The sequence below is a fragment of the Puntigrus tetrazona genome, chromosome 11, assembly GCF_018831695.1.
Source record: "Puntigrus tetrazona isolate hp1 chromosome 11, ASM1883169v1, whole genome shotgun sequence".
Lineage (NCBI taxonomy): Eukaryota > Metazoa > Chordata > Actinopteri > Cypriniformes > Cyprinidae > Puntigrus > Puntigrus tetrazona.
Genome location: NC_056709.1, coordinates 3718761 through 3743216, shown reverse-complemented (window position 1 = coordinate 3743216; position 24456 = coordinate 3718761). Strand labels below are relative to the sequence as shown.

General features: G+C 37.6%; 2 protein-coding genes across 2 annotated transcripts; one reads left to right on the top strand and one right to left on the bottom strand.

Moving 5' to 3' along the window:
- The first annotated feature begins 854 nt into the window (after window positions 1-854).
- Window positions 855-10235, top strand: bmp7a (bone morphogenetic protein 7a). Its single transcript, XM_043251519.1, has 7 exons — window positions 855-1355; window positions 5897-6089; window positions 7895-8037; window positions 8285-8500; window positions 8679-8755; window positions 8844-8954; window positions 9313-10235. Exons 1-7 carry the CDS (start codon window positions 995-997, stop codon window positions 9460-9462), a joined length of 1251 nt encoding a protein of 416 aa, XP_043107454.1. The 5' UTR covers window positions 855-994; the 3' UTR covers window positions 9463-10235.
- Window positions 10236-12441: 2206 nt separating this feature from the next.
- Window positions 12442-17957, bottom strand: LOC122353704. Its single transcript, XM_043251579.1, has 3 exons — window positions 17831-17957; window positions 13694-15091; window positions 12442-13046 (listed from the first exon to the last, which is right to left on the bottom strand). The coding sequence occupies exons 2-3, from the start codon at window positions 14795-14797 to the stop codon at window positions 12720-12722; spliced, it is 1431 nt and encodes a 476-aa protein (XP_043107514.1). The 5' UTR covers window positions 14798-15091; window positions 17831-17957; the 3' UTR covers window positions 12442-12719.
- Between the last annotated feature and the right edge of the window lie 6499 nt (window positions 17958-24456).

Sequence of the window (24456 nt, the reverse complement as noted above, 5' to 3'; positions counted from 1 at the left end):
GTTTGCATTGATCAGGTTAGGTGGTAATTGTGAGCTCAGACGGGTAAGGCTACAATTATTAACCTTGAGAAAATAAAGCAGAATTCTGTAATGCAAGTAAGGGGTAGCACTGAACTGTCAACATAAAATATATCACAGAGTTTATCCCAAACAACTATTGTTATTAAAAAAAAAAAAAAAAAAAAAAAAAAAAAAAAAATATATATATATATATATATATATATATATATATATATATATATATATATATATATATATATATATATATATATATATTTTTATTTTTTTTTTTTTTAAACACATTTTTCCCCGACTGAAATATATCTCAATTATTGTAACAATATCTGTAATAATGTAGGTTTACCATATGAACTGAATCCCACTGAATTAAAAAAGCTGACATACTTAAACTTAATAATTTAAGTTTATTTACTTAATGATTTAATTTTAAAAAATCCAAATCGTGAAACTCATGCCTAAATACAAGTGTGACTTTACTAATGGTATCATACTGTTCTCAGCAATTTATGTCGATGTCTACTAAAAGACACCACTATTTATTTTACACACTTTTTAACTGTAGGCAAAAAAATGCGAACATTTTAGGTTGCGTATAAAAACAACCTTAATCCTACCCATCGCGTAGCGTCAATTTATGCGACTCAGATGAGTTTTTGTTTTTATTTGGAGTACTATTTATACGTCCTTTCATAAAATCGGGTTGTAACTATTAGCGTATGATGTTATGTACTACTAAAAGACAGCCCATGAGCGCGCGCCCCACCCACGAGCTTCAGCGGGCTATTTAAAGAGTGAGACCATCAACGCAACATTACAGATCATGCTGGATTTATCTCTGGGTTGGATTATTAAACAATCACCGTATTTAAAACCAACTTCATGATATAATCAAATTAAGCAGCGAGATTAAACCGCGAGCTCAGGATTTATTCTTTATTATCGTGAACTTGTTTTGAAGAACAAGTTCTAAAATATGATTCCGGTGCTGCTGATCGTGGCGTGTGGCTGCAGCGCGCTCGCGGCCGCAATGCAAGCAAACTTCAGTCTGGATAATGACATTCAGTCCAGCTTCATCCAGCGGCGGCTGAAGAGCCAGGAGCGCAGGGAGATGCAGCGGGAGATCCTCTCCATCCTCGGGCTGCCACACCGGCCCCGTCCGCTCCTGCAGGAGAGGCACACCGCCGCTCCCATGTTCATGCTCGATCTGTATAATAACGCCATCCTTGAGGACTCTTATAAACCGGCGTACACCACCCCGGGTCCACCGATGCTGACCCAACAGGACAGTCGCTTTCTCAGTGATGCCGACATGGTGATGAGCTTTGTCAATCTGGGTGAGCACCTAATCTTTAATACTCTCTCTCTCTCTCTCTCTCTCTCTCTCTCTCTCTCTCTCTCTCTCTCTCTATATATATATATATATATATATATATATATATATATATATATATATATATATAGTCCTGTAGTCGTGTCTTTAGATGGCTGATAGGATTTCCTGACTTGGTTCCAAATCTGATTCTTGTTAGATTCAAATGTTAGATCAGAGTTAAAAGAGGATCTTATCTGTTTTTAAGCGGATTCCATCATTCTCCCTCTTCTCATCGTTTAAGGCTGTATTCTTGAGAACTATGACTCTTTGGCAACGACAAACCTTCTTGTTTTCTTCGTCATGATACATAATTCTCAAAGTGTTTCATAATGAAATTGTACTCGAAGTCATTAGGGGTTACTTTGTTGTTGATTAGTTTTATTTTTTTTCCTATTAAAAATTCTATTTAGTTATGAATGAGATTGCGTATATTAATCGTAGTTCATATTTTTTCCGCAACTCATTTCTCACCAGTCATTTCATGCACAAATAATGTGTGTTTTGTAGTATTTTCTGCCATTTCAGAGAGCTAGAGAAAATGTGATTTATTATTATTAGTATTGTTATTATTATTATTTACTTTTCTAAATTGACTTGTTCAAAGCATATCCAGTTTCCACCGAATCCCCTCAGAGCTCTAAGACACGGGGTTTAATGGGCTTTGTTTCGCATGACTAGGATTTAAGGGAGGCATTTTTGAAGCGCACTGAGGGCAGTAGACTTGGAGGGTCACATACATCATCCAAACACTCTTGCTTTCAAGACTAGACCTTTTAGCGTGTTAAGTGTGTGTGTGTATGTGTGTGGTCAAAAGAGATGCTGAATATTTCAATGACTGGGCACTTATTTTAGGCTGAAATGCAGTTGTGTAAGACCAATGATGCAAATGTTTCTGCAAATGTGTGTATTTATGTTCAGAGAGACATGATCTGGTCAGTGTCTTCCTTGAGCATTTCTTAAATTGTTACTTGTTTTTATATTTGGTACTCCAATGTGCTGTAAGTCACCACACAGCATCAATACCTTCCAGCATAAATGACAGCTGCAGCTTATGCTGCGTTTAGAAGTGGAAAAAAATCCCACATTTTGGCTGACCTCTTGGGAATTTCATTAAAAGCATTACACATTTTATGAGAGAGCAGGTTTATGATGTGTTTGGAATCTGTGTTGGACGGTATAATCGGACAGGTGTAGCACAGTGTGTTTTCTTTCTGATGAGTGGCAGAGACATTTCCTCCCTCGCTTGAGTTATGTGTCAACATTGACATGCCTATAATGAATATCTACGTATCTATCTATCTATCTATCTATCTATCTATCTATCTATCTATCATTTTATTTTATCTGTATGCATGTATGCATCTCTTCAAACCTCAAATCCATCTTCGAACTACACTAAAGGTTTACATAACCTTCAAATTTCAAACTGTTCATGTAACAAACTACACAGTGTTTATATAACCTTCAAACTGTTTTAAACTTCCAGGCAAGGCTTTCTTAGGCCAAATATTCAAATCGGTCTTGATAAACTTGCCTGTATGACCTTCGGGTTTTTACTTTCAAGTTCTTGTCTTTACCTTTCAACTCTCAAACAATGCTTTGTTATCAAAGTTCGCTACTTTTCGATTTGCAGAGAGGTTGTGGTTTTCAGGAACCTGGCTGTGCTAAAAACGACTCCTGTTTTCCATGTTTACCTGAGTTTGTCTCAAACACCGATGCTCCTGCTGAGAAAACTGCAAAAATCAGACCCGCCTTGTAGATTTTCATCTTAAAAAGATAAATTAAGCATAAGGCCTACATAAAATAAAAGTCCAGCAGGATTATCATAAATAATCATAAACAAACATTGATTTCTTGTGTGAATTGTTAATCCAAGTTCCAGCAAACTCTAAACTCAGTGTAGAAGTATGCACATCAAGTAGCGTACAAATCCACCTGTTTATATTCATAAGCCGATTTTAAAGAAAGTGAGCAGATCTTTTCTCAGATTTTTAGCCTCGGCACCAAAAGCCGATTAGACCTCCAATTAGTTTTGCAGCCTGCTCAGAAAACACACTTTTCATTGTTTGATGTTTAGCATTCAGTCTTAAACAATAGAATATCCTGCTATGGTCTTCTAAATAATATTTTTGAAATACTTGTACGGTCATGTGCTTTTTTTAGTTTTTTGATTAATTGCCGTAATTAATTTGATTAACATCTTTAACTGATTGATAGCCCATATTCCACAGCGGAAAGGCTTACACTTGCATTTGAATGTAATGACTGTTTTTACTCAAGAGAGATTATAACAATTAAAAAAAACCTTTTGTTCTGCCAAGTGTATTGGCCCTCTTTTCAGTCCTCAGATCAAGAGCTAAGTGTTAAAACACAGCACATGGTGCGGCATGCATATCTGATCTTTGCATCATATGGCCCTTCTCATAAACACACCAAACCTTACAAGCAATTATTGCCTTCATAAAATACCCATGTTTTCCTTTCCACTGTTTAATTGCGGTCAAACAAATGACTCGCTATTTTGAGTATGTGCATGCCTCAGAGTTCTTCTGAGCGCTTCCCCCAGTAATCAGACAGCGAGAAGCTGGAAAAGACTCAAATGCATCGCTGTTCCCTAGCACTTGATGTCATGAATTTACAGGCAGGATATGCATACAATTAAGAGGAATAATCATAATAAATTCCCTGCATACATGCAGGAGGTCACTTGAAAAGCATGGACTGGGTGGAACTCAAGGATGACAGATTGGTTGTAAAAGCTGCACGAAACCTCCAGGAAATGTTTATGCCACCATCAGGCTGGAAATTCTGAGGATCGGCTCAGCTGGGTTTGGGTTGGGTTGATACAACACAGGGGTTAAGTCAGTTTTGACCGAGACTTCTGCACTGATTGAGATTCTTTATTTTAGTATTTCTTGCGTGTGGATTAACACAGATTAGGATGCCCCCAAAAAAGAGGAAATTAGGATTTGATTATCAAAAAGACTATCTTCTGGTTTATATGGAAGTCAGTTTCTGCCCCTGAATGAAAAAAGGCTTATAGCAACTTTTTATTTCACAATTCAGACTTTTTCTCAGAATTGCATGATTACAGTTCTAAAGTCAGAATTACAACTGTGTGATCTAACTCACAATTGTGAGCTATAAAGTCCAATTCTGAAGGTCCTTTATATGCCTGTATCACGCAGTTGGGAAAAAAGTCAGATTTTTGAAGTCTCAATAACCTTTTTAATTTTTTTATTCAGTGGCAGACTTCTATAGGTTCTATGCTTTTTGGTGAAGCTGCTTGAGAAGCCTTGTCGTAATCCCAGCATCCACTGCCCGACATATGCTGCTCTTTTCAACAGGATAGCGACAACCTTCTCCCAGATGTGGTCAACCATGTCTGAAACACTTGGGACAAGCCAGATGCTACTCAAGACCTCTTCCTCATATCCGGAATTAGATTATTTTACCACAGTTAACAGGTCTCTCAGGTTAGAGTTGCGAGGAGCCACCAATATATAGCCTGAACGTGCGTGTGTATCCATTACGTATATGTATATGCGGGGCACCAATGGTTTCCGGGCCAGGCCTTTAACAGAGCTTTTCTTGTGGTTGGCACATGTGTGTGATTGAAGTCTATGGTGGGTGGGTGCAGGGCCTGTGGTTTCTCCCCCAGCTTCGGTCCCCAGAGTACCCAGCGCCCAGATCAATCACCGGCTTATGGAAGCAAACATTTCTTTTTTGGACACAGTGATGTGGGTGAGGCAATCAGGCGTAAGCGCTCAGTGTGACTCCGCAGTGTTTCTGACAGAATGAAGTCTGGTACAGTGACTTATGCTGTGGTGTCAGTGTGTTCGCTCATTGGCTGGCAGCGGTACTGTGAAGTCAAATGAGACAAAAGAAAAACTAGTTTGCATTCAGACCAAACCAAATTTAGAAACATATTGCGCACAAGTTGGGCAAGCACAGATTTCAAAACATTTTCCACATACATTTCCCAATTAATACAAGTTTTTTAACATTTTAAGGCAATATGGAAAACTTCTCTCACTTAAAATTTATCTTAACTACGTAATAAAAATATATTTAATTTAATGCTGTCAAATGATTAATCACATCCAAAATAAGTTTTTGTTGACATTTTACATGTGTGTGTGTACTGTGTATATTTAAATACACACACATGATCATATACAGATCATGTACACACATACAGAATATATTTATATATGCACATTTATATATTTTTATTCTTATAATTTATATATAAACACATTTAATATACATATATCCAAAGATTCTCTTTAACAGGGAAATTCAATCTTAAAATGTCACACTTTGTCATTTGTGGACACAAAGAATATAAAACATTTTTATAAATGTTCATCAATATAATGAAGTAAGTTAGTTGGTAGAATAAAAAAATGATATCATCTTAAATAATGAAAGTATAAAATAAATGGCTTTTTTCTTTAAGGACAGTTACAAGAGTGTAATTTATCTTCCTCTTTTCTGTAGTGGATCTAGATGAAGACCCCAGTCTCTATCATCGGCACCACCGAGAGTTTCGTTTCGACTTATCCCGTATACCAATGGGAGAAACCATGACCGCTGCGGAGCTCCGCATCTACAAGGACTTCGTACACGAGCGCTATGAAAACGAGACTTTCCGTGTCAGTGTGTTCCAGGTGCTCCAACAGCAGCCCAAAAGGTATGTCATTATAAAATACATAAAATAAGTTTAGTACATCATACATCATACAATACATTAAACTGTTTATGATTAAATATTCCAAAATGTAATTAATTGCTTTCAACTTGGAACCCATATATCTCAACTGCTTCTTTCCAACCTCCTGGATGATTGTGGTCCAGTTTCATGATCCAATTAATTCCCAGTGGATAACAGAAAATCTGTTTGTTTTATATTGTAAAATAGGTCAGATTATGCAAGTGAAGTAAGCATGTTTTTTTACATTTTGACTTTGCATGTGCATCTGCTTGCCCTTGGCATTTAATGGTCTGGTTATTTATTTGTTTATAAGTCAAAGATGTAATTTTTCAGATATGTAAAAGCTAATTCATGGCTTTGGCATGTTCTAGTTGGTTGGGTTTTTATAAGAAAAGTATGCAAAGGCCTGCAGGAACAATAAAAAAAAACAAAGTCAAATGTCTGAAATGAAACATATGCAACCACCCACATTTCTATCCTAAATGTAGGAGGGATGGACTTACACTCAAACACACACACTGATTTGTCTGCCCAACGGTACATGTCTAGTGCCAGGGCTCCCACAGAATTCCTCCATCTGATTTACGGTGTGGCCGCTAACAAGCAGTGAGAGCAGCCACCATTACAAAGCCATTACTGTCAATTATTGAGATGCAAAGACCTCAGTGGAAGGGAGGTTCTCCGCCCCAGACATCTGGAGAAACACCCCGAAATGATTCCCCCCTCATTCCCTCATCCTTGATCACACCTCCTTGGAAAGTTTCTGATTGTGTCCGTAAAGCAGAGAACCTGAAGAACTCCTCAGGTGAGACATGCTCAGACAGACTGTCTCTCTCGAGGTCTCCATTGCTTGTTCTAAATTACACGCACACTAAAGCATTATCCACCCCCGACACACACATTCCCTGTGAAGACCACCCATTGTGAATCATCCTTCCTGCACCTCATCCTATTGTCATGCAGAGACGGTTTGCCCCGTTGATGCGTACAGACAGCAAGGCGACTAGACAGGAGGAACATAAAGACCTCGTCTCTTGTTGGCCTCAAGGTCTGAAATCTTACCTGTAAGACAAGTCATTGTTCTGGAGAGGCATCCAGAAGCCCTGTTTTCATCACCGGAGGACAATCTGATCTCTGAAAACATCACATTTAATAAGAGAGAACTGTGATACTGTCTTGGAGCATGCTGTTGCCTGTTGCAGCCGTCAGTTGTTTTTGATTTCATGGCTCGTATCAGCCAGACCTCAAGTTCTTATCTCATGGAGTAGAGCTTATTTTGCGATATCTGTATCTGAGAAGGACAACAAGTCCTGGCGTGTCATGGCATTTTCGCATCTCATTTCTACAGTTTGTAAACTTGTCTGCAGAGAAAACCTCAATAATGCTAATAGTAGCTCAAATATGACTACATTATTTGAACAAGGTGTTTTTAAACAACTGAAGTAAAAGATTCTCTGAGGGTTGGATTTAGATGGAGTTGACTTTAAATGTGCAGTCATATTGTAATTGTAATTATTTCAGTGGGAATCAACACGATAAATGAATTTCACATTAGAGTTTTGACTATGCCAATTTCACAGCAGGTTTAGGTTGAAAATTTACCCCAACATTACTTTCCGTATTTAACCAGTAATCCCAGAACATTCTAAAATTGCGTTTTTGGGTCTATCGTGGATAAAGAGCACTAATTTAAAAGCGTAGTTGTTTTTAGTTGTATCAATAATTATATTCACTTTTTGCATTTGTAGTAAAGAGCTATTGACCCATATATGACCTCTTTGTAGGGAGCTGTACCTGCTAGACTCACGAGTGGTATGGGCGGCAGAAGAGGGATGGCTGGTATTTGACCTCACGGTCACCACTAACCACTGGATTATAAACCCAGGTCAGAACTTGGGACTGCTGCTCTCTCTGGAAACTGCATACGGTGAGCATCTTCAAATGTTAAGATATCTTTATAACACAGCCTATCAAACTGCCATCTTAAAGAGTCAAATGATCATTTGGGAAAGTGGTCGTTCCAAACATTGCTTTATTCTTCAAAACACAAAAGTCGATATTCACATCAGAAACATCAGGGGGCTCCAGTGATTACCTGGACACTCAAACAGTTGAAAATTAATGAAATTATATCATGTCATGAATATCATGTAACTCACCGTCGCCCTCTGCAGGTGAAAGAATGAACCCTAGGAGGGCAGGTCTGGTGGGCAGCACTGGACCTCAGAATAAGCAGCCATTTATGGTGGCGTTTTTGAAAGCATCAGGAATCCATCTCCGCAGTGTTCGCTCAGCATCAGGAAACAAACAGAGAGGCCACCACCGCTCTAAAAACCCCAAACCTGGTGCTGCGCCTAGCCAGGTGGCTTTGAAAACAGCTGAGGCCGCAGGTGACACTTCTTACTAACTTTATGTATTAGTTCATTTTCAGGATTATCGAAATGAAGTGTGACCTATTTAATTTCTACCAGAAATATATAGCATTATACCATCTTAACAAACATACAGTTTATTGACATTTTATTAAGAGATGTGCTACTTATTTATTCTTCCTCCTGTTCAATCCAGAGGGTGCCAGTATAGACCCCAAACAGGGCTGCAAGAAGCATGAACTCTATGTCAGCTTTAGAGATCTGGGATGGCAGGTACCGTGATCAGCTTCCAGTTTTTGACTCCTTTTTCATTGCGCGCCTTTATCTCCTCTAAACTGTCTCATCTTTTTCTTGTTTCCAGGACTGGATCATTGCTCCAGAGGGTTACGCTGCATACTACTGTGAGGGGGAATGTGTGTTCCCTTTGAACTCTTACATGAATGCCACAAACCATGCCATTGTACAGACACTGGTGAGTCATTTTCGGTGTTAAAGCTGAAAACTGAAATCATTTTTAACTGACCCCCATGTAATATCAGACTCATATGATTGTGTTTCTTATATACTGATGTTTAAATGTGTGGCCATTTTTGTCTATACAAATCCAAAACAGAACAAAATGAATAGGTTATTCCTCTTAAATCAAATATATTATTCTATCAACATTCCATTCGAATATGGCAACATGTCAATAATATCAAACTGCGTAAAACTGTTTGATGGCCATTAGTCTAATTTGATTATTTAATATTTTATATAATCATGTTCTGGAGTTATAATTATGTTACAATGAAATCATGCCAAATCATGCGTTTCTCTGCTTATCCTAGGTCCATTTCATAAACCCAGAAACAGTCCCGAAGCCCTGCTGTGCTCCTACTCAGTTACATGGGATCTCCGTTTTGTACTTTGATGATAGTTCCAACGTAATATTGAAAAAGTACCGCAACATGGTCGTCAGAGCCTGCGGATGCCACTAATTACTACACATGCCCTGGAAAAAAAATAAGGGATGCAAATACTTTTCAAGAGCCCAGAGAGGAAAGAGACTCATTACTGGAGCAAAACTGGACTCCTTTGTTAGAGGAGTGTACATCCAAAACATACATTTTCATTTAAAACTCAAAACTCCTGGAACTGTATGAGGTTGACCACAGCTGAGTCAAGTGTGTGGTGTTCTGGCTTTCATTTCTGCACAAAGAGCCAAGTTTGGAATATCAAAGAGGACATGAGCAGATACAGAGAGAAAGAAAATGCCTTAGAGATTTAACAAGACTGATCAGGAAAAGGCAATGGATTTAAGCACATTGCTTTATGGAGACTTTTTTTTTTTTTTACAAAAATACACTTGTATGATAGCATGAATTCACTAAAGTATTGTGGATTTTCTAATGTATTTAATTTTTTTTATTCTGTTAACAACAAAGCATAACATTGAGTTGAAATGAACGGTAACAGGAAAAAGTATCGAACACCTTATGTGCTTCAATGAAAACATTCAGAATCCTAAATATTTCTTTCTCGTTTTACATCATAACGTGCCTTTGTTTAAAATTCTGGTGATTTCCAGGTTTAAATGGTGGTTAAAGACTTTTACACCCACTGTATTTTGCACAAGATGCGAAGGAGAAAAAAAATGATGGGTGTCTATTACGGTGAGTCAAAGTGAGGATTTTTAATGTCACTCTTTCAGGACCCTTAAACAGATGTTCAGCACTCGATTAAACAGGACTGCAGCAAATATGCAACTCAATTTTGTCTTGGAATCACTTTGGTTTCGTCACATACATGAAAGAACATGTGTTTTCTGTCAGCAGTTTAACAGTCATTCAGTTCATAAAAAGCCATGTGCCTGTATTTGTCCTTTGAGGGTTTCAGAAGAGTCAGGATCAGTGTTTACAGCGAAATTCATAATGTAATGATTTGAATTTTTTTTTTTTAATCAGACAACAAATAAGAGTACACGTAAAAAAAGGGATGGAATCTTTCCAGTAGTTAGCCCAATAGTTAGCAGGTTTTCACAACGACACCCACCCAACTGCTACTCAAAACTAGCCAAAAACTAGCCCAAATGTGTTTCAAAGGGGGTTCCCACTGTAAAAATCTCTTTCCTGGAGTTTCCCTGGTACAATCTGCATTTGAAACAGTGGTAAAGTAGCCTAATTTTACATGAAAACAGCAGACTTGGCAACGCTATTAGTTAGCCTATACATTTCAGATCTTGCACAAGACCAAATGATCCTAAAAGATGGAACATTGTGAAACACAAAAACACACCTCATGGCAACGCATGTGTATGTATACAAATGTGTGTGTACACGCCATTATTGAATGAACCCTTTGTTGCGAAGAGTGTTAAAGTGTGTGGGTCATCTCAGGGGTCAGTGTTGCAGCATGTGTCCACCTGCAGTATCAGAGTCATCGCTTAGCCCGTCCTCGCCTGTGAAGAGCGGCCAGGCCAGCAGGTGGGCGGTTTCAGGGGAGATCATTTGGTTATGATCTGAACATTAGGAATAAATCAAATGATAAAATGAAATGAACAAAACTGTCTAAAGAGGAGCAGGTGTGCTAGTTTTTGGCAGATGAAAATGTGACCCGTGCAGCTGTTCTCAATAACATCGATACAATACAACATTGTAGCTGTACGTTAAAGAGTCGCTGGTGGAAAAGATGGCCTTCAAAACCAGATGGCTGGAGAACCAAATATATGTATACAGTTTGTTTTTCTATGTAGTGAAGAAACTTTTTTTTTTCATTATGAAAACTGTAAAACAAAAACTCCCAAACTTATTCAAACAATGTTTTATCTGAAGGTTTCTACTTGGACCTAAGAATGTTAATGATTAACTCTCTGGGCATTATAGGTATTACATAGATACCATGTTAAGATATAGGATGCAAAATGTATGCATTATGCAAATCTTTCAAACGATAACATGCTGTATTATTTTTACTTGGCCCCTACATGTTTAATTCAGCAAGCAGTTACTGCTTATCTACTGAAGTTGTACGCATCTATAAGGTCTTGTTGCAGCAAAGCAGCTGTTATTACGATGAATGTGAATTATGTCAGGTTTATTTATTAGATCTATGGCTTGCACACTATGCTGTAATGCAGTAAATAAAAGTAGCGTGCAAATCTATATTTTAAACATTTGCCCACAATTTGCTATAGTTGGTGGCAGGTGGTATTTTTACATATATGTTTTGCATTTCTAAAAAAAATTATTCTATAATAAAATAATTTTTTACAATTTAAATTCCCATTATAGAAAGCATATTATTATACAACAACAAAGCATGCACCCATGAGCAGGAAATGTCATCAATATTATTTGCATATATAAGCTAATCATTTATTTTGCCATCTTTTAGAAGTGCACAGGTACATAGAACGGAAGTCCACAACGGCCAGCGTCAAAAAGTTGAATGTCAGATATTGTACAGGTTTTTAGCATGTCTTTGACCAGTGTGCATACAGGAAATAGACTACAAAAAAAAAAAAAAAAAAACTACTGTAATATCCAATTTTGCTGTTGTTAGAATTTTGTAAGGAGATCTGTATTTTGTGACAAAATAAATTACTGTTCAAAAGTTTTGGGGTCTGTAAGATTAATGAATCTATTTTTAATGTTTGAAAGAAGTCCGTTATGCTCACTTATGCTGCATGGATTTGTTGTGTTTTTTTATTAACATTTTTCAAGATTAAAAATGATAAAATTCCTGGTATATCAAAAATAAATTTACTGCAGCCATTACTACAGTCTTTATGTCCTGTCAGTCTGTCACATGATCCTTTTTAAATAATAATTTAATATGCTGATATGGTACTCAAAACACTTCTTTTATTATATTCAATACTTAGTATTTTTTGTGGAAATTATGATACATTTTGCTGAATTCTTTGATAAATAGAAAGTGTAAAATAAATGCATATATTTTAAATAGATTGTATTTTTAGCAATGTAAAAATAAATGTACTGCCACATTTGACCTATTTAATAAATAAAATATTGTCTTTAAAAAAAAAAAATACTTATATAAACTCACTGACCCTAAACCTTTGAACGGTAGTGTAATTGAATCGGTAACACTGCAGTTATGTACACACTTATATTTGCAAAGGAATGGTATTTACAATGTATAAAGACAAATTATGTTCAATAAAAATAGCAAATGAAACTTCAAAAAAAAAAAAAAAAAAAAATCTACAATACATGAATTAGCCTTTAGCTGCTCAGTCTTCGAAGTTGCGTATCTTAGATGTCCCCCTGAGTTCAGGAGCTGTGAAGTGTCTCTTTCTTGATTGGTGTTTTTTCTGCACTGTGGGGTTGTTTTCGGCGTGACACTTTGGAACCCTGTGATCTTCACTCACTTCAGCTAGGTTCTGATTGGCAGGCTGAGATGAAGAGACGGGTATATGCGTCAATGCCAGGCACACGTCACCCACCTTTAGCTGGCGGCATTGTAGTCTGCAGGTTTTACTTGTATGTTGAGGGTTACAGGAGGACCAGCCATGACTGCAAACGAAGAAGGGAAGCCCTTCACTCACCTCCATGGACAACTGCAAAAACAATTCACATATTTAATAATACATAATTCTCCAGAATCATATTTTTTTGCTTATGTCCCTTGCTGTTTCAGTTGCATCAGCCCCAATGAGCTTGCTTCTCAACATCGAAGCACTTGACCAGTGTTCGCATAGTAGTTTGCAACATGTTTCAGAAACCCTTCACCTTATTGTATAGAGGGTAGTTTCACTTATGTTAATTGCAATTTCACTTATGCTTCAGCCACTTAAACTGCATTCTGCAAAAGGATAGAGAACCCAAAGGGCAGAAGAGTAGGATTTAGATAGTGAGTTAGTGTTTGGGGATTGTGCTAAACCAAACACATTAACATTGACAGGTATCCCCGTTGAAAAAAATATGTTGGTTAGGTATGTTTTGAAGCTGGGATGCTAGCTTATGCTGGTCCTTTGCTGGTCTTAAACTGGTCTGAACAGCTTAGGACCAGTACATGACCAGCTTAAACCAGCAAGGACCAGTTCAAATTAGCATACCAGCTTCAAAACGTACCCAACCAGCATATGTTGCTTTTTCAAGGCAACACATTGCTTTCTTTTGTGTTTTACAGCCAGTTTGATTAGTAAGATTAATTGATTCTGTGAAAATCCAAGGTGCAGCATATCAATTAAATTTTCTTTCTTACCTGTGAGTGGTCATGCTCAATCTCCACAAGCAAACATGACAACGCTGGGGTCTGTGAAGGAGTCACCTTCAACACAGTGAAGCGCTTCAACGTCAGCTCAGGATGTAACTGGGCACACTGCTCCAAATCCTCCATCTTTAAATCCTCCACCCGCTTCAGCCGGCCTCCCTCAAGCTCCACCAATGTGCCTTCTGCAAAGCGACTGAGAACCCAGAGGGCAGAAGAAGAGGATTTAGATTGCGAGCTAGTGTTTGTTTGGCGATTGTGTTTTTCTGCTTCTTCTCTCCAGACCAGCAGGGGGAGCTCCTCTCTTGTTTGCGTTTCACCTTCCGGCTTTGATTCTTCAGGCACAGCATGCCTAATCGAGTCATTCAGATTGAGAGGCTGGTGATGGTTGTACTCAATATTGTGTCGAAAATATTCTTTACTAGAATCTGTATGCAATAAAGAACCTAGCAGTGGGTTGTTTCTCACATAATGTCTCTCACGTAATGTCTTAGAGCAGGTTCTCTGACTTTGCGGTTCATGGTACCAATGTGAATATCTCGGCCTCTCTTTTTGCATGCATATTTTGACTTCCTCATTTGGAATATCTCTTCGTAGAGTATCCCTAACGACTCCTCTGTAAAAATATGAAGCCGACAGTGGGTCGATTTGTGGATTATGCAGCTTTCTGAAACCTTTCACAAGTCCATCTCCGACTTCTGGAGTTAAATAACTCCAGTATGAAGTGCTCCTTCCAATACCGTGCAGCGTATTTGGGTTGCTCACAAGTAATTTCGATGTAGGTGGTAGATATCTACTGCTAGTCGAGTTCAGACTCGGTGAAGGGTGGATCTGATTTGGTCCTATGACACATGAGAGGTCTGGGCTTGTGACAGTGCCTAAATCACACCTGTAGGTATACAAGTTGAACCCATCTGTGACGACATCACATGTGGAATCACGTACTTGTCTAGATCTTCTGTATATTAAATCCTGATTCCAAAAGGGTGAAGGGGTTTTAAAAATGGGCTCGGATGGCTGTTCATTTGGTATGGAATCCCATTTTTCTAAGACTGAGGAGGAACTCGTATTTTTTTCCATGAGCACAACAAAGATCATGCAGTATCACATTTGACATAAATGATGTGCTGTCCTCGTCCTCTCTCTAGTTGGACTTGTTTAGTAGTTGCAGAGAAATGTCAGTAACATTGCATTGTTTATAGCGGAAATTTGATTATGGGGAAGAATAAGACCATTTGAGTTGAGTGTTTTGAGGGCATAAGCACTTGCTGGATGATTAAAGTTCAGCTGAGTAAGGTGCTAATGGTTGTTTGAGTTGTTGTGACAAATAAAATGATTTAGGACTGAAAGGAGACTTGTGGCTTCACACCGAGGGGTGCTATTGGGTGCTTTCTGGAAAAGAAAAGAAAAAAAAAAAGTGTAAATGAGATTATGTCAGATATATCTAATTGCAGCAAAACCCACCTTTAAGCTAAATAAATAAACAAAAAAAGAAAACATTTTAAGTTTAAAGATTCATTCTAATGCATAATTTTTATTTTATGCTTGCATGCATTGATGCTGGTTATAACTTTGCTTTGCAAGTTTTTTTTTTTTTTTTTTACCTTTTTTTTGTTGTTTTCACTGTACTGACCCCCCAAAAGGACCCTACATTTTTTATTTTATTTTTTTTTTACCTCTTTAGACCCCGCATCCTCATATGAGGACATTTTATTTTAGTGTATTTCTATGCATGCCACAGTTTTAAGCCTGGACATCTTGTACAGAGCACATTTAGTGACACTCTTTGTGGAAATTTGGCTAATTATTAAATTGTGTGTCATAAATCGACATCTCAGCAAAATGTTACGGGGTTCCAAATCAAAATATGACTTTTGTTATGAAACAGGATGTTGATTTCACGACACCGGGGCTAAAAGCATGTTTATTATGCATTTTGGGAGACATAACAAATTAATAGGGGAACCAATTATATTCTATGAAACATTATTATGAAATTTTTGTCAATCTCCCATTATTACACTTCTTTTTCATTACATGTTGCACCAAAAACACATTAATATGCAAATTAGATTTATTTTATAGATATGTTATACGTAATAAGAAAACTTGTTTATGATCATTTTACACACATTTTGCAGAAAAATGGCATCATCTTTATACAGAATCATCTTTATACAAAGTTTGATTGATACACACACACACACACACACACACACACACACACACACACACACACACACACACACACACACACACACACACAGATAGATAGATAGATAGATAGATAGATAGATAGATAGATAGATAGATAGATAGATAGATAGATAGATAGATAGATAGATAGATAGATAGAATTCATGGGTGAATTTTTTTTTACATCATTTTTTATGTAATGTAAAGACATCATTTTTTCCCACTCATCCTAAGAGGTTAAGTTATTATGTTATGTTTCAATAAGTTATGTTACATTTAAATAAGCAGCTGGGCGCCACTTTTGATTGTGGAATAAATAAATATTACGGTCTATTATGTATGCAAATATTATATTTCTACAATAGAAATATTGTAAAGCTCCTTTTGTGCAATGCTGCATGCAAGCCAATAGGTGTCAGCATAAAGTCTAAGATCACTGTTTGATGTGAAAATAACTAAAATGTAGTCTGTCAAAAGTCTATGCATCAGCTCATCGGAGTGTGGACTTTCTTGTTTTATAATCAATAAAACATTTTCAAGGTCCTGTATGCCAAACACTGGATAACTACACTCAAACATTTGATTCCATTTATATCGCGATCCAAATTTTCAGATAAAATGAAGTCTCACCGAATATGCTGTTTCACTCAAAAAAAAAAATTATTCAATTATATTCATATATAATATTATTTTCAAACACTTCAAGATGAGTGTTTTTTTTATATTTCCTCTAACTGCTAATATAATTATTTTTTTCAAGCGTAACCCTGCAGGAATGTGCTCTATACTTTCCAAGTGTCTCTTCTCTAACAATTTGATAGCTTAATGGTACACTAATAACAGCATTCAGCACCAGACGACCTGCCTCACTCCAGCTTTTAGTCTATAAACTTCAGTCTGCCCCCAAGTCAGGGCGTTTCTATGGCAACAAATTTTCCATAATAACAGTGCATGTTTGACTGTCACAAGGGTCAAGAATAAAATAGCTATGGCAAGTAGGAGAGGTTAAAAATACACACTGTTTTATAATGAAATGAATTAAGAAGAACCCGATATTTGTTTGATCTCATTTTTGAATGGGATGCATCTGGTCCATTGCAAAATTTCTTTCAATTTTCTTCCCAAATTCATCATTAGACAAAAGTTTTCATTTCCCACGCTGTCAGAAAGACATTATGCTTATCACACATTTTTACCTGAGGTATGAACTGTGAAAAGACGTATTTACCTATTCAAATATCCCACCTGTTTATTCAAATGAAATGACTAATGCTGTCATGCAGCATTTATAGCCCTCAATCTATATGCATTTTTTCAGGTAATGCTATAAAGAGCATTAACACTATTTGAATTTCAAGTGATAAGCAAATACAAGAATTGCTCATTTCTGTGGGACAGCGGATAGATTTTTTTTTAATGCAAAAAGTGAATATTTGTCATGGAATATTATGATGCTAAAAACGAATTTGAGCCTAAAGAGCTGAATGATACAAGAATTCACCTTAAATCTGCAACCTATCTAGGAATTATGCATTTATGAAAATTATTTAAAAAAAAAAGTAAAAAAAATCAAATACGTGGTCTACAGCATATAACAGCAACATACCTTGCATGGTGTTAAAGAGGAGGTGCTGACTGTGGTAATATTGCACTGCTCTCTCTAAAACTAAATATACAACCGTGCAGTTCTATGCAAATGAAATAATGTAGGCTGACTTATGAAATAAAAAAAACAACAACCCTTTTTAAATAGGAGTTTCGTAACAACAAAACTTGTGCTTGCTTACATGTGCATGACTAAAAAGAAAAAGTAAAAGTAAAAAAAATCATTCTAAACTGCACATTTATGCATACATAAAAGGACAAGTCAAATATAGTGTAGTGCCACTGCACACCAAACACACCAATAAAACAGACAACAAAAAATGACCTTACCTTCAGACACCCCTTGCTTTACATAACTTAAAGGTCTGTACTGCTGAAATGCTCTGCATCCAGTTGTGATGCTGACTTGCATATAAACTCTTATTTTCATTCCTCCTACTCTCTCTCAGTTTCTCCCACTCTCCTCTCAACTCTGTCTGATGGTTGATGCTCTCTCTCTCTCTCTCTCTCTCTCTCTCTCTCTCTCTCTCTCACACACACACACACACACACACACACACACACACACACACACACACACACACACCGTTACAGCTGCTCTTTTCAGTATTTTTTGTAGTGTATGTAACTGTAGCTTTACACTACTATTTGCACAAATTTACAGAAATGTAAATTGCTAGGTTGCTATATGATTGCTAGGGTGTTCTGAATGGTTGGCAGGTTGGTCCTGTGCAGTTAAGGTGCTTGTGTGGCTGTTAGCACATCGCTAAGCAATTGCTAGTGTGTTCTGGTCAGTACTGACTTCGGTACCCTGCCAGTAGAAAAAAATAAAAAATAAAAATATTTAAATTTCCAGCAAGCTTTTTGAGCACTACTGAACGGATTCTCTAATTTTCCACTGTGTCTAAGAATACTTTCGACAACTCTTGTTGTGCAGTTTCTTTTAATATAGTACTTGTGTAAATAATGCATTTTAAAACAATTCTATGATGTTTGGGTGGTATCTGTATTGTAGGTGGTTGCCTGGGTATTTCTATGCAGTTGCTATAGTGATTAAATTATACATTTTGTAATAATATTGGCATTATTGCATATATGTTAGGGTGTGATTCTCCAATGTAAACAATCACATTTTTGGATATTACATTATTTACACATTAATAAACACATAACCTAATCCCTTACCCATGCACCTACCGTTTGGTTGTGAATTGCTATTGGCTCTTGTGTGTATCGTGACCAATTGTATCTTTCTACAGAACTGGAGTATGTTTTTGAATGAGATGTGAGCGTATTAATAAAACGTTTAAATCTTAACGTTTTATATTCTTATATAAAGACATAGTATGGCTTAAGAAGGACTTGAAATGCAACACGACTTGTTTGTAATGCTTTTATATTGCTTGTTTATGGTCAATTTTTGCAATGAATACCTGTGACTGTTTATTATGTGTTTTATATTGTTCAGAAGAGGGTCGTTTTAAGGTAGGGGTGGGGTTATGTGCTCCAGTGAAAGTATATATTATAAAATAATTTCAATTTTTTATTATTATTATTTTTTACAAACTCGTGCAAACCATTAAATTAAGACGTACAACCAAAAATAATAGAGGGCCTTCAAATAAAATAAAAAAATACGCTAAAGCGATGCCAATGTTTGTAACCAAAAATATGTGATGAGTTGGGAGTGCATGTTGCAAACTGGCATTGCATTTGCTGGGATATGTGCAAAGGTGTTGTTAGTTGCATTCTGAGGTTCTATGAGGTTGCTAGGGTGTTCTGGGTCACTGGCAGGATGTTCCTGTCCAGTTGTTAAGGAGTTTGCGTGGCTGTTCACACATTGCTAAGCAGTTGCTAAAGCATTCTGGTGAGCTCTCAGGCCTTTGTAATGCGGTTGCTAAGGTGTTGCATATGATTGTTTCTATGGTGCTATAGTTGTTAGAGTAGAAACCATGGTGTTGTCATGTTTCATTACGTGTTCTGAGCTGATCTTAATGACTTTCTAAACTGTAACTATTATTTCTGAGAGGTGTCTATGACAGGGGTCATCAAACTTGATCCTTGAGGGCCAGCGTCCTGTAGAATTTAGCTCTAACTTGCCTCAGCACACCTGCCTGGAAGTTTCAAGTATACTTATAATACCTTTAAGGAATAGTTCACCCGGAATGAAAATCACTCCATTATTTACTTACCCCAAGCCATCCTAGGTGTATATAAATTTCTTCTTTCAGACGAGTCTTTTACAAATTTATCCTGGATCTTCCAAGCTTGGTAATGCTGTTGGATTACCAAAACGTATCATGAGCACGAAAAAAATGGTCTAGTTATGTTAATTCACAAATTAAATAAGGGCAATTGGCCAATCAGAACTTACTACTATACAACCGCGCAAAAACTCCAAGCAAATCTTTTTCACACAAAATGGTTCGGAGATCTTTTTAAAAGACAGAAGGTATGATTTTATCTGATTAGAAAACAGGGACTTGCTGCCATCTACTTATTCATGACTGACCTAAACCAGCCATGAATAGCTACATTCAAAAAATATTCTTTATTCATCAATATTGCTCATAATTGCTTAATTTCAGGCCATATGCGAGTTTGTGAGAGTCGGGTTCTGGCTTCCGACCTCTAACCTGACCTGCAGATCCTGATTTTGCTGAGGTCGATGTGTTCCTGGATCAGCATCTTTGTTGACCCTGGAACAACATAATTATTAACCAATTGGATTTGAAGAACAGTTTTATAGTTTTTGTGAAGTTTAGGCTTAAAATCAGTGTTATTTGCTCGTACTTCAGTGTTATTCATCTATCATTTACTTTGACTTTAGCCATTACTCATGGGTAAGGTTAGGTTTAGGTGATTTAAATTTAAAAATTAAATTTTTGGTTTAAAACGTTGTTCCAGGGTCAACAAAATACGTAGAATTTAGTAACCTCGTTCGTCTATTGTCTTCCGAGCTTAAGCTACAAATGTGGCTTACGCTATACATCGAATCAGTGATCAGCCAAAAGTTACAAAAACCCATCGTTTCGCTTCAGAAGACATGTGTGAACCCCATCGGAGACATATAAGTTAGTTTTACAAAAGATATATATGATTTATGGAGCTTTAATAAAGTCCACCATGTGCCACCGTTACCAAGCTTGGAAGAGCCAGGATGAAAAACTTAAGAACAAAACTCTAACTGTGCCTAATAGAAGAAAGTTATACACACCTAGGACTTTATGTGGGTAGGTAAATTACGGGGTAATTTTCATTTTTGGGTGAACTGTTCCTTTAATTAGCTGCTTCAGGTGTGTTTGATTAGGGTTGGAGCTAAACTCTGCTGGGACATCTGCCCTCCATCTACCCAACTTGGTGATCCCTGGTCTACGTTGTCCTGAATGGTTGGTATATTGTTACTATGGTAACACAATGTTAAAATATTTGCTGTGTCGTTGTCAGGGCAGTACTTGGTTGCTAATGTTTTCTCGGTTTTCTTTGTGTTTTTAATTCTTGTTAATCCTTGCTATGCAGTTGCTAAGGTGTTCTGAGTGCTTTGCTACGTGGTTGTTAAGGATGTCTCTTGCAATAGTATTGCTATACGTTTGATAAAGTGTTGTAAATGTTTGTTAGTATGTTGCTATGCAGTTGTTAGGGCCACATAGCAACAATCCGATTGTTGCTGTGAGGGTGATAAAGTCTAATTGGTTCTTGGCTCATTACAGTGTGTAGACCAAGTTGTCATTTTATGGTTAAATAATGTTAATACATTTCTAAAGCTGTTAGGATTTCTGATTGTATCTATGCTCTGGACTGTTAGAAAGATGTTACTATGTGGCTGCTAAAGTGTTATTATGAGGGCAGATGCCAGAGTCTTGTTATATGGTTTTTAAACAGTTCTGAGTGGTTAGTAGAGCTTTGCTTTGTAGTTTGTAGGGTTTTGGTTTTTGTGTTGCTAGTTGCCATGGTGTTTGCGATGTATTTGATAAAGTGTTCTGATTATTTTTTTCATGTTGTTTTGTATCTGCAGTGGAAGATGCCAAGATGTTGTTATATGGTTTCTAAGGTATTCTTAGCATTTTGCTAAGTCGTTGCTAGGGTCTCAGCGCAAGTGTGTTGCGATGTGAGCTAATAGTGTTGTGAGTGCTTGTAGTTACATTAATGTGCAGTTATCTTGGGGTGTACAGGATGCTGCTGTGTGGTTGGGAATGTGTTGTCTGTGGTTGTTGTTTTAGAAATGGGGTAACAAAATGTTATGGGTGGTTATAAGGGGTTTTCTAAAATGTTAGTGTGATTGATAGGGTGTTCTGGTTTGTTGTAGAGTTGTAGTGTTCTGAGTGATTATTATATCAGAGTGATGTTTATGGCATTCTGAATGATAATTAAGGTGGTAGTTGTTGGTTACTAGCTTAATATGGGATAACAAGAGTGGTTTAGGGTAGTTAAGGTAGTTGTTTGGGTGTTCTGAGTGGTTGTTAGGGTGTTTTGATTGGTTGGTAAAGTTTTTCTAAGTGATTTTAAGGGTGTTCCGAATTGTTTTTAGGGTGCTCTAAATGGTTTCTATGTTAGGGTGGTTGCTAGGTTGTTCTGAGTAATTGTTAGGGTGTTTTGGTTGGTTGTTTTTGTTCTGAGTGGTTTTTATGGTGTTCGGGGTGGTTGCTAGGGTGTTCCTGTTGGTTACTAGTTTGTTGTTCCAGGGTAACAAAGTGTTCTGTGTTGTTCAATTGTAATTAATGACATTTAATTTTTGTGAACTATCCCTTCATTGTATTTCATAAATGGGGTAACAAAATGTTCTGGGTGGTTTTTAGATTGGTCTGGTTGGTTGTTGTTGGTTACTAGGTTGATATGGTTTAACAAGATGTTCTGGGTGGTTGATCAGGTGTTTAGAGTGGTTATTAGGATACTCTAAGGGGTTGTTATGTTAGCGTGGTGGTAAGTTGTTCTAGGTGGTTGTTAGGGTGTTGTGGAAATTTGTTAGGTTGCTCTGAGTGGTTTTTGGGGAACTAAGTGGTTGTCAGGGTGTTGGTGTGGTTCACTAGACCAGTTAACAATTTCCGGAAACACATAAAAATAAATTAAGCAAGTGTCCACCAAATGCATAAAGCTATACTACTCCTTTTTTTAAAAACCGATTGGACTTCAAATCATTCCACCGTATGTTTTTTCCTAACTTGGTCACATTTTACATTATTTTTCACCCATCAGTTCAGACCTAAACAACAGTCAGACGCGTTAATATTATCAGGGTAACCCGTCTGCACTTTTGCTTTATTCTGCTTGCACTTGAAATGTTAGTGACATACCGGGGCCACAAACACTGAAGTGAAGCCCACACACAGTCGCAAGGATTCTCTGTCTGAGTCATATGAGAGCTCTATAACACCACACAGCCCTCCAAACACACATTGCATGCATGTCAGTATGGATCGTAAAGATAGATGTGTGTGTGTGTGTGACATTTAGAAAGAACTAATGCTGATACAATCATGTTTTCCACACATCCCACACACTCTTACAGCTGTGGTAAACTAATCTTCAGACGCAACAGAAGCTCAGCTGCACTTTGAGGCTGTGTATCTTCTGAGGACAGTTGAAGAGCAGTTTCAGTACTAAACCGGAGAGAAACATTAACCTCAATTCTGATCCTCTCATCCTCACATGCGCAATATTGTCACCAGTGGTTAGCGAAAACTGAGACAAAACAGTGTAAAACACAACTGTTTTTGTTTTTTGGTTTGCATTTTGCTATTTCCTAAATGGGTATCTATTTGATACGCAGCGGCTGATTGAGTGATACCACTAAAAGTTGCAGACATATTTTAGATATATAGTTTGAATGTGGGTCTTCAGACAACACTTACATAAAGCTACTGTAAATGTGCCACAATTAACAAGCGCCTCAGTATTAAGTGTTGCATTTTACATCTACAGTTTACTTGTGTCAGTATAAATTACAACCTTTAAAATAAATAAATACACACCCTGATCTGACTGCTTTTGGTTAATTGCCACTAGATGGCGCTTTGCATGTATTCTTGAAACTAGGCTAAGTGCACTGAAAAAATCCCCTAAACCAAAAAAAAAAAAAAATTCTATTGTACTTACAGATCATAAATCACGATCCTATGCACTGCAGCTGAAAGTCATCCAAATGCAGTTTTTCTCTCTCTCTGTTTATGTGACAGAGATTTGATTCCTTGCCACTGTTGCCTTTGGCTTGTTTTAGGAACACAATTTCTGGCAATATTGTTGACTGTGTCACGGTTGTGTGGTAAGCACGAGAGCACACAACGAGATTCAATGAAAATAAAGGGGTTTAATTCCAGAATGGTAAAATAAAAGATATACAGACAGGCAGGCAGGCAGGCAGGTCGAACAGGCAGGCAGGATAAACACAGGTAGGGACATAGGGTAGGGACCTTGACGCCGCCCAACAGAACTGAAAAGACAGGACTTAAATACACGGTAATTGTAATTGACGAGACACAGCTGATGACAATAACATAATTAACACGGAGGGAAGGCAGGGCACAGGGAGCACATGGCACGGGACAAAAACATAAACAAAGAGTCCAGAGATGTGACATTACCCCCCCCTCCCGGAAGGTGCGTCCTCGCACCTAAAGGGTAACAAACAAAAACAAACAAAAACCAAAATGACTAAGATTTGGGGATACCGGGTCTTGGGAGGAGGTTGTGGTGGAGGACGGATCCCCAGGAGTGGGCAGGCAGAAGGCAGAAGGGTCCAAGGAGGTGTAGACGGAGGGAGGAGCCAGGGAGGAGACAGGAGGAGTCCGGAGCAGGAGGAGATCCAGAGCCCAGTTATGGTGGTCCAAGGTGGAGCCGACGGAGGGAGGAGCCAGGAAGGAGATAGGAGTCCGGAGCAGGAGGAGATCCAGAGCCCAGTTATGGTGGTCCAAGGTGGAGCCGACGGAGGGAGGAGCCATGGAGGAGGAGCAGCCATCTTT